Genomic DNA, 14,246 nt, shown 5'->3' on the forward strand with positions numbered 1-14,246 from the left:
CTGAACTCTGGTCCCTCCCTAACCTTTTCTCTGTCTTTTGTAGTACAAGTGATCTAGGTAGAAGAGCTAGATTCTGTTAAGTTACCTTGATATTGGTGTACTTATACTATGTTGAGTTTACTCTTTCGCACGGTAGCTGTGGCCATGTGTAGTCAGTCTAGCTGAACTTGAAGTGAGCCACAGGAGGTTAAGTGGCTGAAGCAGACAGTCTAGGGGAGAGTAACTGTCATCCCTGCAGAAAGTTCTGAGCAGCACCCATACTTTATTCCTTTGAAACTGTTTTCCATGTCTTCTCTTGTATGTGGAAAAACACTGGTGTATAATACTTCATTTATAATCTCTCATATGGAATGTAGTGTTCGCTTTACTATTGAACTCTTTTTTTTTTTTTAAATATTTATTTATGTATTATGTATACAATATTCTGTGTGTATGCCTGCAAGGCCAGAAGAGGGCACCAGACCCCATTACAGATGGCTGTGAGCCACCGTGTGGTTGCTGGGAATTGAACTCAGGACCTTTGGAAGAGCAGGCAATGCTCTTAACCTCTGAGCCATCTCTCCAGCCCCCTACTATTGAACTCTTGCTATTTGAAAACTTTAGGGCCACTTGCCTGTATTTCAGAATGAGGGACGAGGGTCACAGATTCAAGGACAGCCTGAACTCAATCTTTCTAATATCCTCCCAAGGAACTAAACAGAAAAACACTTTTAAACAGGATTTTCTGTTTTGTAGGGTGTGAAACTTAGATCTGTTTTATTGAACTGGTTTCTGTATTAATTCGTATTCTTACTGAACTTCTAAAATCACCAACTTATATTAAGGACATTTACCATAACAATGGCTTCTAATTGCTTAAATAATTTTTAGTTTTGTTGTTCTCAAAAATGTACATGTAGCCAGGCTTGGTGGCACACGTCTTTAATCTCAGCACTTTGGAGTCAGAGGCAGGAGTATCATAGTGAGATCGAGACCAGCCTGGCTTACACAGCAGAATCCAGGACAGTCTAGAACAGCCTCTAGAGTTCCTCAGAAAACAAAGTAGGCTGCTCAGGGTTGCACAGTGAGACCTTGTCTCAAACAAATAAGAGAGAGTGTGCTTATGTCATTTAATTCAGTTGTTTTTGTTTCTTTAAGGTCTCTTTTATTTTCTGGGGTCCATTGTTAACTTTAGTCAGGACCCAGATGTGCACTTTAAATACATTCAGGCTGCTTGCAAGACTGGGCAGATCAAAGAAGTGGAAAGAATCTGCAGAGAAAGCAACTGCTATGATCCCGAGCGAGTCAAGAACTTTCTCAAGGTAGGTGGTGTTGAGCAACATTCTTCTGGATGATTGAGGGTCAGCAGTTCTTCAAGGGTTCAGTTATGCTTTAAAATGTTTTCCTTACCTTTGAAAGAAACTCTTAGCATTCTCAAACTCTATGCTGGGTTATTTTTTTTCTGAGCTTCAAATCTAAAACTCTGTGGTACTCTGTGGTTTCTTAAGAAATAAGGAAGGAAAAAGAATTTCCTTTTTTTTTTTTAATTTTCAAAAGAAAAAAAAATTTCCCCTAAGACAAGGTCTCACTGTGTAGCCCTGACTCTCATGGAACTCACTATGTAGACCGGTCTAGACTCGAACTCACAAAGATCTGCCTGCCTCTGTCTCCCAAGTGCTGGGATTAAAGGTGCACACCGCTATGTCCAGTTTAAGAAAAATGTTTTTAAAATTGTTTTTGATACATTTTAGAATACTTAGATCTTTTTCTGTCTGGTGACACACAGGCCAGCACTTGGGAGGCAGAGGGAGGCAGTTCTCTCTGAGTTCAAGGCCAGCCTGGTCTACATAGTGAGACTTCATCTCAAAATGGGGGAAGAAGGTAATCATCCCAACTCCCAGTTCTTAGAATGCTTTGATTCCGTCTCTTTTTCTCCTTCCCTTCCCTCCCCTCCCCTCCCTTCCTCCCCCTCCCCTCCCCTTCCCTCCTCTCCCCTCCCCTTTCCATTGGTAAGGCCCAGATGTTTTTGTCTTTTTAATTACTACTGCCTTTAAAATTTTTTTGTGTGGGTAGAGGGATGTGTATAAGAGCTAGTTTCTTGCTCCTGTCACGTGAGTTCCAGGAATCAAACTCTGATTGTCACTTTTGGCAACAAACACCCTTACCCTTTGAGCTGTCCTCACATACCTGCCTTCCAATTTTTTTGAGCTGTAGTCTCACTTTGCAGTGTCTAGTCTGGCCTTGTGTTTATAGTCATGTTTCCTCATCCTCCAGAATGCTTAAGACTATAGGTGCTGAACGACGTGCATCAGTTATGGCTTGGGTTTCTTTTCTTTTATTCTCTCTCTTTATTTAAAAAAATATGTTTTCATTTTGTGTTTGTGATCTTGTTCTTGTACCCAGGCAAGCACATGGAGGTCAGAGGTCAACTGCTGGGAGTTAGTTCTTTCTTTGCATCATGTGGGTCCTGGGTCTAGAACTCAGAGTGTTAGTCTCAGTGGCAAGCACCTTTACCTACTGAGCCATCTTGCCAGCCCTGACTTAGATGTTATTTTTTTTTAAATCAGTTTACCTTTGGTATCATTTTCAGGATCCTTCACTAAATGTTAAGAAAACATCCAGGTTTACTTCTAGCATCAAATCTGATTGAATTCAGAAAAGAAAACATTAATCATGTATGATTCATAAATCAAGAGGGGTCAAGAAAACTTGGCTGTGTGACATGAATTCTGCTGGTGAGAAGCAAAGAGCACATGTGCTGGCGGGGAATATGGAGTAAGAGTTCAGGGCTTTAGAGTACCACTTGCCCACTGTCACACAGACGAAATTATTTTACTTCTGTCTTCTGGGAGAATTACAGGTTGAGCACAAACTATTATTATATGAGAATTGCATTTCTTACTTTCCAACTATTATCACGTGGAGATAGTTCATAGCTGTATCGACTGGTTCTCTTGAATTGATCTGGGCTCTGTGTTATATAGCTGAACTCTAGAGGTTTTTAATGTAACAAAATAGTCAAAGTGCTGAAATTGTCCTACATTGTAGAATGAAAGATAAACTTTATAGAGTCACATCTTAGCCTAAGTGACTTCTGGGGAGCCTAGCTAGCGTGATAATGCTGAAAGTCAAATTTTCTAGTTTCCCAAATGCAAGGAGTTGTCCACTGTTGATCTGCTGCTAGTGTACCCACACCATCTCCAGGACAAAGCTTACTTCCTCTTGAGTATCATCACTATTTCTGTGTTTTGTTTTTTTGCTTGTTTGTTTTTTTAATATTATTAGATTCTTAGTCAAATTTCTTTTTGTAATTATACTCATCTTTTAATTTCTCTTCAACCTTGGGAGATAATGTTTGAGTTATTTTTATGTTAAAACAGAACTAAACTATTACAACTTAACTATGACATCCTCAAGTTTAACAGACAACATTTAGCCAGACAGTGGTGGCGCACACCTTTAATCCCAGCACTTGGGAGGCAGAGGCAGGTGGATCTATATGATTTGAGGCCAGCCTGGTGTATGGAGCGAGTTCCGGGACTGCCAGGGCTACACATATGGACCCTGTCTTGAAAAACTTTAAAAATAAACAAAAAAAAACCTCAACATTTAAGCCGATATGGGAAACTGTCCTGTGGAAATATTTTCAGAGCCATGGTCCGCTCCTTGCTCCGTTACCTTACTTTCTCCATACATGTTTTGTCTCTTGCTCTGCCTCAGTCTCCCTGGTTCACTCACTGCTCCTGGAACTTGCCTCACTGTCGGAAGCTTTGTATCTGCCCCAGACAGTTTTTTTTCTAAGACCTTTTGATTTCTTCCTTGCCCTTTGGGTTTCTGATCAAATGTCATGAGGGGTTTTTCTGAAGTTACTCGACCTAAAATAGAAACTCCCAGAGCTGGGGAGCTAGCTAGCTCAGTTGCTAAAGTGCTTGCAATGCAAGCTTTAGGGTCTGAGTTAGATCCCAAACCTTAGTGAAAACATTGGATGTGGCGCCTGGGAACCCTTGGCAAGGTGGATCCCTTGATGAAGTCCAAGCCAGTGAAAAGACCCTTAACAAAGTGAGTAGTAACAACTGAAGTCCTGGCCTCCACATCACATGGGCAAACAATAGAACGTTTGCACCCGGATCGTCCTTTTGTCTTGCTTCCTTTTCGCTGTAATATTCTCTGCTCTTCAAGAAAATATATCTCTTCTCACGCTGAGGCAGTTTCCTTGACACACAGGACTGTTTACTTAAGAGCCTGATACATACTCAGCAAATAACTGTTAAATTCGTGTTGTAGGAAAGCTCTATATGAATTTACACAATTCCAGTTTTTGTCTTAAAATGGTTGCTAACAAGTATAATGGTTAATAGCTTAGTAAATGGTTGACAATGTATAGCTAGCATGAGACTGGAGAATTCCAGTCTTGTCAAGAATGCAATAGCTAAGTGATCCGCTTGCATGCCTTCCACTAAGTGATGCAGCCTGTATTTTATGTGCACAGAAGGTTCATGTGATACACTGAGTTTTTAAATATTTATTTAGGAGGGAAAATTGGCCTGGAAACTTTGCATTTGTAGAAGCAGACATCCTTTCTAGAAATGACTGAAGTAGCTGTTAGCTGTGTTTTTTGAAATAAATACTCATGTTGACTTTCCTTAATGTGAACAGCCTACGGTTGAACTTTGACTTAAAATTTATAGCCTTTTTTTTTCAATTTAGCTTCAATTTTGTTGACATTTTCTGACGTTTCATGGACTAATCTTCATGTAATTTATAATTGGGTAGCTAGAACCTAATCTAAAGATCCATTTATTGTCTGGGGATGTTGTTCAGTGGTAGAACACTTTTCTAGCCTAATCCCCAATACTAGAGGAAAGAAAAAGAAAGAAAAACAAAGACAAAAGAACTATTTTATTCTAACCTCTAAAAGAAGTGGCTACCATTGGGGAAAGTCCTAGCCTGCTTAGTTTCTGTTTCCTTAGTTGACTTTTAGAGGAATCATTTATTGAGGGGTGTGTCACTGTGTATAAATGAATTCCTGATGGAAACTGTTGTTTTTTGTGCTGTACCGTATGTCTGTGGAATATAACAGGACATGTATCAGGTAATTGCCTCACACAGGTCTTACCCTTTCCTGTCTATAACATCTTTGTCAGTCTCTAAGTAGGACTGTAGCTTCATCTTTGTAATGCTGAAAGCAGCTTACAATTTAAAGATGTCTTTTCTTTAAATTCTTTGTTGTTTTTAATTCATGGCCATTATCACAGTACTCTTCATAGACTTAATTATAGTAGATTGTTAGAGCCTGGGTGTATAGCTTGGTATTGGGGAGGGCTAGAAAATAAATCATTAGCTTGAAACAAATGTGAGCATTTGTGCCACCAGTGTGAGGATAGTGACTAAATCAACTGCCAGATTCAGCTGAGCTATTTATTAATGAAGTCCCATGTAGTGATTTTAAAGCCTGTGTGCTTCACTTGTGGCTCACAAATCTTAATTTGTTAATTTATTAAGGATGTGTAGGAAGTGCTTGGTATTTTGCTTGTGAATCTAAGTTTTGCTTAGTAAAATGTATTGAAATGGGGAGATGTATACTCAGCTCTGGGGTCTTTTCTTCCTTTTAACAGAAGAGTCTCTGAGCATCAGCAAAGAAAGGAATCTCGTATTTTACTTAGTGCAAGCAGAAAACTGAAGCTTCTTTTTTGTTTGTTTGTTTGTTTCCCCCTCCCCTCTTTTAGGAGGCAAAACTAACAGATCAGTTGCCACTTATCATCGTCTGTGATCGGTTTGACTTTGTCCATGACCTGGTGCTGTATTTATATAGAAACAATCTCCAAAAATATATAGAGATATATGTCCAGAAGGTAAATATTTTCATGCCTAAATAATTTAAACCTTATCGCTACAGTATTCTGAATTGTTCTTGATGTTTTTGTGCCTGGTAAAAATGGTCTGCAAGAGTAGCTTTCAGCATTTTTTTCCCAGCAGTCTTTTCTTTGATTAAAATTTTATATCCATGCCAGTATATAAAGCGTGAGAATAGAACCACTATAGTAACAATTTTAGATTTAGGTATTAGAAACTTTATCTTTAACTTTAAGATATTTTAGCTGGGCAGTTTTGCCGTAATTGAAGTTTCTGCACTTGGTAATCATTGCTGTTGTTGTTTTTGTGCTTAGCATTTGGAGCAGTTCTTAAGTGGGGCTAATTAAGCATGGGAGACTATGGGCAAGTGCTCCCAGTGCCTGCTAGACTGCGAGCCCTTCTAGCTGGACTTGTGCTAAAGTCCTTCATGTGACTAGAAATTTAGATGCACAGTTTGCTGCTAATTTTTTGAAAACTGGGCTTTACGTTTTTAACTCAGCTTTGCCTATTAATGTAATGATATGTTTTATTTTCTTTTTTCCAAATACAGGTAAATCCAAGTCGACTCCCTGTGGTTATTGGAGGGTTGCTTGATGTTGACTGCTCTGAAGATGTCATTAAAAATTTGATTCTTGTTGTGAGAGGTCAATTTTCTACTGATGAGCTTGTTGCAGAAGTGGAAAAGAGAAACAGGTGTGGTACTGCTTTCACCATCACAAGAGATGAGTCTGGAGAGTGTGCTGATAGTTGACGTCGCTCGTCAGCTGACGGGACACTGACAAGCTAGCTGTCAGGGTTGAAATGGGTTTTGGGGGGGGTTGTTTTTTGTTTTTCCTATAAGGTGATGCTGGAGTTATGAGAGGACTGTGCTGTCTGTAACATAGTGTGTGGGGCTCTGTTGTTCTCACTAGATTGAAGCTGCTTCTGCCTTGGCTTGAGGCCAGAATTCATGAGGGCTGTGAGGAGCCTGCTACTCACAATGCATTAGCCAAAATATACATTGACAGTAATAACAACCCAGAGAGATTCCTTCGTGAAAACCCCTATTATGACAGTCGTGTTGTTGGAAAGTATTGTGAGAAGAGAGACCCACATCTGGCTTGTGTCGCTTACGAACGTGGTCAGTGTGACCTGGAGCTCATCAATGTAAGTACTGTTTGCTGAGCATATGCAGAGGCAGCTGTATCTCTTCAGCTAATTGTATATCTGATTAGGAGAATCTGAGTTCCTGCCTGTTTTTAGGTATTATGGAGCAATCCTGGGCAGATTGCATTTTTAAAACTTAATTGGAAAGAGAGTAAACATAAAAGTGCCCAGAATGTAAAGCCTGTATACATTCCTGATTTGGCATGTTAACCCCATTAACGTTACTTGTTCTTGTATACTGTCATACATCCTGAACATAAGCATTTTTTTCTATGTTACATACCTCGTGGACTTGTGTCCCTTTGGACTTTATTTTCTATGAATGGAAAAGTATCTTCACATAGATACTAGCTACAACCAATATGACATTAATAGGGTACTTTGAAGAATCTGTTTTCTTTCAGTGTTATCAGATTTGTGTGTAGTTCAGTATCATAATTGTATCCTCTCTCTTTAGTCTTTATTCTGAATCAGTTCTTAGAAATGTATTTTTTAATGACAGATACCTTTGCTAAAACTCAAAATTGGTGAAATAAAATGCATAACCGAATTTTCCATTGTAAAGAGATTAAATGGCTATCAATAAATTCACAGTGTTACATCATCACCGTTCTTTCCCACTTTCCAGGCCCTCATCATTGAGGAAGGAGCCCCTCTTTTCAGGAAAGCTTCTCCATGCTCTCCATTCTCATAGACTCTCTCAAATGCCAAACCACACTCAACCCTTGATGATTTGCCTGTTCTGTATTTTTTTAAACTAAAATATTTATATTTTGTACACATGTCTGTAGAGGTCAGAGGACAGTTGTGGGAATCTGTTGTCTCTTAGGAACTAGACTTGGGTCATCAGCCTTGGTGACAGGTGCCTTACATACTAAGCCATCTTGCTGACCTCTACATTTTGTACAGGTGTATAGTCTCCTTTCCTTTCCCCTCATGCCATGCTGGGAGAGCACTGCATCTCCTGCGCTACGTGCCTGGCCAAAAGTAAAGCATTTCTCATTTTAGTTTCCCTGTGTCACTTCCTAACTTTTCGTCTGCACTCAAGTGCTTCCATAATGGTTCTCTGTGATTGGATATACATCATATATTCTACTCAGAATGTGTCCTAAGTCACGGTTGTCCCATGTTTCTGCATTCAGAAGCACATTATAAACAGATGCATATGCTCTGTGGGCCATGCACATATCCTTTTCTTCCCCCACTCTATTTAGCCTCTGTGAAGCTTCACCCTTTTCTCCTGGTTGTCAGAACACTGAGCTGGTATGAGCAAGGCCCTGGGTATAATCCTTAGCACTGGAAAAAAAATTCAGTCATATTTATCAGCCTGGATTCATAGATTCTTGTTTTACTCTTTATCGTCATAGCTGTTTGTAGTAGGAATTTTCTTTGGGCTGCCAATCAGCTTCTAAATAAAGAAACAGAAACTTATTATTAATGTCAGTTATGAATGCCCGGCCTTAGCTTAGGCTTGTCCCGCTAGCTCTTTTAACTTAACTTGTTTCTATTTATCTGCATTTTGCCTCAGGACTTTTGACTTTTCATTCTGTGTGTCCTACTTTCCTGCTTCCTCTGTGCGCTCGCTCTCGCTCTCTCTCTCTCTCTCTCTCTCTCTCTCTCTCTCTCTCTCTCTCTCTCTCTCCCTCTCCCTCCCTCCCTCCCTCCCTCCCTCCCTCCCTCCCTCTCTCCCTCAATCCTCCTCCTACTTTCTTGCCTTGCCTGGAAGTCCCACTTATACCTCCTTGATATGGGATGTAAAGCCCCCATTTACACCTCCTCTCTTACTATCTTTTTAGTAGACTAATCAGGTTCCCTAGGCAGGCAAGGTAAAAGAGCAACACATCTTTAAGTGGTTAAACAAATATTCTGCAACAACTGTTACTTATGTTGGCACTCAGATGGTCGCCTGATTTGTTGGGGCACTTCATTCCTGATAATTAATACAGCAGGATTATTCTGTAACTTTCCAAGCTTAGAGTTGCTCATTTTTCCAGGATACCCCCACTCTTTCTAGCAAAGGATGCCATTAGCAACCAAGTTCTATACTAGAGATATATTTGTTTCTAGAATCACTTCAGTGATCAGATCCAAGAAACGTAATTATGTATGTACATACTTTCAAAGGTTTTGCATATTTATATGCAAATATATAGAAAGTAAGTATGTAAGAGTAGTTAATAAAATACTAAAAGAAAGCTTTGGAGATAACCAGCTCTGTATTAAAGTACAACACAAAGCTTATAACTTAAAGTCATACAATACTAATGTTTGAACATTGAAAATAAGCTGAGTATGGTATTGCATGTCTGTAATTCCATTATTCAAGAAGTGAGGAAGGGGTATAAGAATTTGAAGCTCTCGTATATGAAACCACCATCTCAAAAAAAAAAATAAATAAACTAATGTAATATTAGGATGCTTTTTTAAAGCCCCTAAAAATTCTTTTTTTTCCATTGTTGAGTTTCAGTGAATACATCTGACTGTGGCATTCCCAAGACTTTATAGAAGTAATAGATGTCTTACAGAACCAAGAGTTGGCAAGTTTGCAGATAACTTTCAGTCTTCTATAGTCTTTACTTCTTGTGTTGACATTAACCCTTGCTATTTTAATTAGGTTTGTAATGAGAATTCCCTCTTCAAAAGCCTTTCCCGCTACCTGGTCCGTCGTAAAGATCCAGAATTGTGGGGTAGTGTGCTACTGGAAAGTAATCCATACAGAAGACCACTGATTGACCAGGTAAAAATGGCAAAAGTGTTTCTCTTCTCTTTGGGTCGGAATACTTTCCTTTCACTATTTACCCATAAACTCACGTGAGTCATATAGGACTATAGTGGTGAGCAGAAAAAGTGAAAGAACATTAAAATTAATTATACAGCTAAATATTAAATACAAGGAAAGTGAAATCTAAAACAATTATATTAAATTCATTGTCTTTAATTAAAAGAAAATAAATTAGGATTGACTACAAATTATTACCTGACCACATGACTAAATTGAAGACATTTAAAATATGTCTTCATGTAAGTCAGCACCCAATGAGGATTGATAATACAAAATACAAAAAATCCAAGTAATTTTTTTGGGGGGGAGGAGGAAAATACGGCTTATGCCTGAAGTCCCAGCACTTAGTTGTTTGAGAGAGGAAGAATGTGAATTTAAGTTCATCTTGAGCTATGACTGTATCATGATCCTATCTCCAAGTAAGTATCATGGAGATGGTTCCATTTGCAAGTGTGAAGACGTGAGTTCACATCCCTAGCATCCACATGCAAGCTGGGCTTAGGGGCCCCTGTATTTAACTCCCATGGTAGGTAGATAGGATGATCTCTGGTACATCCTGGTAAGCCAGTCCAGTCAAATGAAAGAATCCTAGCTTCAGGGAGAGACTTTTATCAAAAATAAAGTGGAGGAGTAACTGGACAAGACAGGTAGTAACAACCTTTGATATATGCACATGCTCCTACACACATTCATGCACACAACCACAGGAATGGTACATAATAGCACACACAGTGCCCAATTCAATGATACTAAATCTAAATAAAGAACCACAGCACCACAGCTGAAGTCTTTATACCTATATGATATTGAAGTCCCGAATTTAAAGTGGTAATTATTACTTGTTATTATAATGATTCTTAAATTCTTCTGGTAGGCATGTAGGTACAGCATTTTGAAGAGCAGATTACTACCTCTGAGTTTTCCACTAACCCCAGGAAGCATTTCCAAGGCACCTTCCCAAGATACAAAGCTTCCTGCAGTCATTGTGGCATCTGGGCTTATGAAAGTAGCCAAAACCAGGGTTGTTCGTTTTATAATCTGCATCTGGGATTTGAAAATAAGAAGCCATTAAGTAATAGTGATAAGTGTTATTATGGATAGTGTTTTATCAGGGGAAAGTAAAAATTATGTAATTGCTAATGTTAGTAGCATAATGTGTCTTCATGTGTATTTGTGTACAAAGATCGTTGAGTAGTAAATTAGGGGTAGTTTCCTCCTATTTGAGATTTTTTTCTAATAAGAAGTTATCAAGTTATTCTTACTAGGCAATATATTGTTAAGAAGACCTTGGGTTTTTTTGTTTTTGTTTTTATAACTATACCATGCATATCCTCTGTAGGTTGTACAGACAGCCTTGTCTGAAACTCAGGACCCAGAAGAAGTGTCAGTAACTGTGAAGGCTTTTATGACAGCAGATCTTCCTAATGAACTCATTGAACTCCTGGAGAAAATTGTACTTGATAACTCTGTATTCAGTGAACACAGGTACGCTGCCAGAGGACTGCACTAACTTTCTGCTCAGTCTTTCAATGTGACCTGTTGGTTTGGGGTAAGGAGCAGAAAATAAATTAGAGGCAGTTTTTGTTACTCTCCTAATACTCTTACCTCTTCTCACCTGTCCCCTGAGACAAATGACCCTCTAGTGCCATACTGGTTATTCCTTGCCACTGATACACTTTTTAAACATTGTGGTTGAATATCTTGGTTTCTAAAGGAATCTGCAAAATCTCCTCATCCTCACTGCAATTAAGGCTGATCGGACACGTGTTATGGAGTATATTAACCGCCTGGATAATTATGATGCTCCAGATATTGCTAACATTGCCATCAGCAATGAACTGTTTGAAGAAGCATTTGCTATTTTCCGGAAGTTTGATGTCAATACTTCAGCAGTTCAGGTAGGTCTTGAAATTAGATAAATTAATATAACTGTGCAATGCCTTCTCTTGATGTAAAGAATATATTGTCCTATTAGGGTGTGTACAGATTGCTATCACAGTAGAATCATAAATAATCATAAAATGCTATCAGTTTAAACATGTAAGATCTTTTTTACTGTAACACCAATTCAAAAATGTTGCCCAGGTCTTAATTGAACATATTGGAAACCTGGATCGTGCATATGAGTTTGCTGAACGCTGCAATGAGCCTGCTGTTTGGAGTCAACTTGCAAAAGCTCAGTTGCAGAAAGGAATGGTGAAGGAAGCCATTGATTCTTACATCAAAGCTGATGATCCTTCATCCTACATGGAAGTTGTTCAGGCTGCCAACACCAGTGGTATGACTTCTAATCTATGTGTATTTGAGACCTCAGAAAATTACTAAGCCATATATTTGGGTATCTTAACTTTTAATTGTATAGAGGTTCAATACTTCTTGATTACTTGTGAAAACTATCAGCCCAGCATCTTAATCCAGCTAAACACTGACTGCATTGTGTGAATTTAGATCTATGGAGAAGGTTAATTTTAGTTTGAAGTCTGATAAAATCGTGATATAGCTCTGATATATAACTTTTAAGTGTGTATGTATCAAAGGTATCAGATACTCTTTGGATCAATAATAATACAGGCATATAATGGAATTTTTGTACTTTTGGGCATATCCATTTTTATGTGTTGTTCTGTGTACTGTTTCTTTGAAAAGGGAGTTAAATTGGTGAAGTGATGTACATATGCCATCGTAGCAGTTGGGAAGCTGAGACAGGAGGCCTTAAGTTCATGGACAGCCTAGGCATCATCATCATCATCATAATAATGTGTGTGTGTGTGTTTGTTTAGTGGGATGCTTGTATGTAGATACTGTAAAGGCCAGAGGACAAGCTCTGTGTTTACCTCTCAGGTACTATCCACTGAAAGACAGGGTGTCTTGTTGGCCTGGGTGTAAAGTAATTTAGGCCAGCTGACCAGCAAGCATAAACATAAATGTAGCATGATAGTCTCTCAAAAAGAAAAAAGAAAAAAAATGTAGGGGGCACAAATAGCAGATCTTACATATTTGGTTGGAAATATAAAATAAGGATGCTAATTTATGGCTTATTTGTTTCTTTTAGGAAACTGGGAAGAACTGGTGAAGTATTTGCAGATGGCACGAAAGAAGGCTCGAGAGTCCTATGTGGAGACAGAATTGATATTTGCGCTGGCTAAAACAAACCGCCTTGCAGAATTAGAAGAGTTCATCAATGGGCCAAATAACGCTCATATTCAGCAAGTGGGTTCCTGTGTGTGTGTGTGTGTGTGTGTGTGTGTGTGTGTGTGTGTGTGTGTGTGTGTGTGTGTGGTGTTTAGTGGGATGCTTGTATGTAGGTGCATATAAAGGCCAGAGAACAAGCTCTGTTTTTACCTCTCAGGCACTATCCACTTTAAAAACAAAACAAAAAACAGGGTCTCTTGTTGGCCTGGGTGTCAATAAGTAGTTTAGGCCAGCTGGCCAGCAAGTGTAAAGGATTGCTCTGTCACTGCATCGGTGCTGGAATCACAAGCACACCATCACACCTGGCTTTTTATGTGGGTGGTGGGTATTAAACTCTGATCCTGATATTTGCAAGGCAAGCAAGCACTTTTCTAACTGAATTGTCTTACTACCTTCACATTTTAAACATATGTGAAAGTCAGTGATTGAATAACTTTGTTGCTTTGGAAGAATCAACATTTTAGAGAGAGACAGAGTGTGTATGTGTTCAATGCAAAGATAGGAATTTGAAAGAAGGACTGAGCTGAGACTTACATTTTACTGATCGTGGATTGCCTTTATCCCTAGGTTGGTGATCGTTGTTATGATGAAAAAATGTATGATGCTGCAAAGCTGTTGTACAATAATGTTTCTAACTTTGGACGCTTGGCATCTACCCTTGTTCACCTTGGTGAATATCAGGCAGCAGTTGATGGTGCTAGAAAAGCTAATAGTACCCGAACCTGGAAGGAGGTAATCTAAACCCAAGTTTGAATGATGACTTAAGTTTTCTGTTGGAATAATCGTCTACATTTACATTTGGATTCTCATAATGAAAAATGTTTATTCTAGGTCTGCTTTGCCTGTGTAGATGGAAAAGAGTTCCGTCTTGCTCAAATGTGTGGGCTTCATATTGTAGTACATGCAGATGAGTTAGAGGAACTTATCAACTACTATCAGGTAATGAACACCAGGACTTCATATGAATTGAGACCTTTGCATACATGTTCTCTCCTCTAATTGCTTATTTCTCTGTTTAGGACCGTGGATACTTTGAAGAACTCATCACCATGTTGGAAGCAGCCTTGGGACTGGAGCGAGCTCACATGGGAATGTTCACAGAACTAGCTATTCTGTATTCTAAATTCAAACCACAGAAAATGAGGGAGCACCTGGAGTTGTTCTGGTCGAGAGTGAATATTCCTAAGGTAACCAGTCTTCACCACTGCCAGGCAACTCTAATAATTAAAATACCATGCTCCTCATTAGGCTGACAGGTAGCAGAAGTTAGATTTACATCTTAAGCGACTGGTCT

At 38.9% G+C, this 14,246-nt stretch overlaps 1 protein-coding gene across 1 annotated transcript in view; it reads left to right on the top strand.

The window, feature by feature from the left end:
• Cltc (clathrin heavy chain) overlaps positions 1-14,246 on the top strand; it is a 62,504-nt gene that overhangs the window by 38,421 nt on the left and 9,837 nt on the right. The window contains exons 14-25 of the mRNA XM_038325064.2: positions 1,138-1,301; positions 5,706-5,831; positions 6,383-6,525; positions 6,744-6,978; positions 9,593-9,715; positions 11,100-11,245; positions 11,475-11,658; positions 11,846-12,038; positions 12,813-12,970; positions 13,520-13,684; positions 13,784-13,891; positions 13,972-14,139. Coding sequence (XP_038180992.1) covers positions 1,138-1,301; positions 5,706-5,831; positions 6,383-6,525; positions 6,744-6,978; positions 9,593-9,715; positions 11,100-11,245; positions 11,475-11,658; positions 11,846-12,038; positions 12,813-12,970; positions 13,520-13,684; positions 13,784-13,891; positions 13,972-14,139 — 1,913 coding nt within the window. The remainder of the gene's footprint in view (positions 1-1,137; positions 1,302-5,705; positions 5,832-6,382; positions 6,526-6,743; positions 6,979-9,592; positions 9,716-11,099; positions 11,246-11,474; positions 11,659-11,845; positions 12,039-12,812; positions 12,971-13,519; positions 13,685-13,783; positions 13,892-13,971; positions 14,140-14,246) is intronic.

This window comes from Arvicola amphibius, chromosome 4 (assembly GCF_903992535.2).
Source record: "Arvicola amphibius chromosome 4, mArvAmp1.2, whole genome shotgun sequence".
In the NCBI taxonomy this organism is placed as follows: Eukaryota; Metazoa; Chordata; class Mammalia; order Rodentia; family Cricetidae; genus Arvicola; species Arvicola amphibius.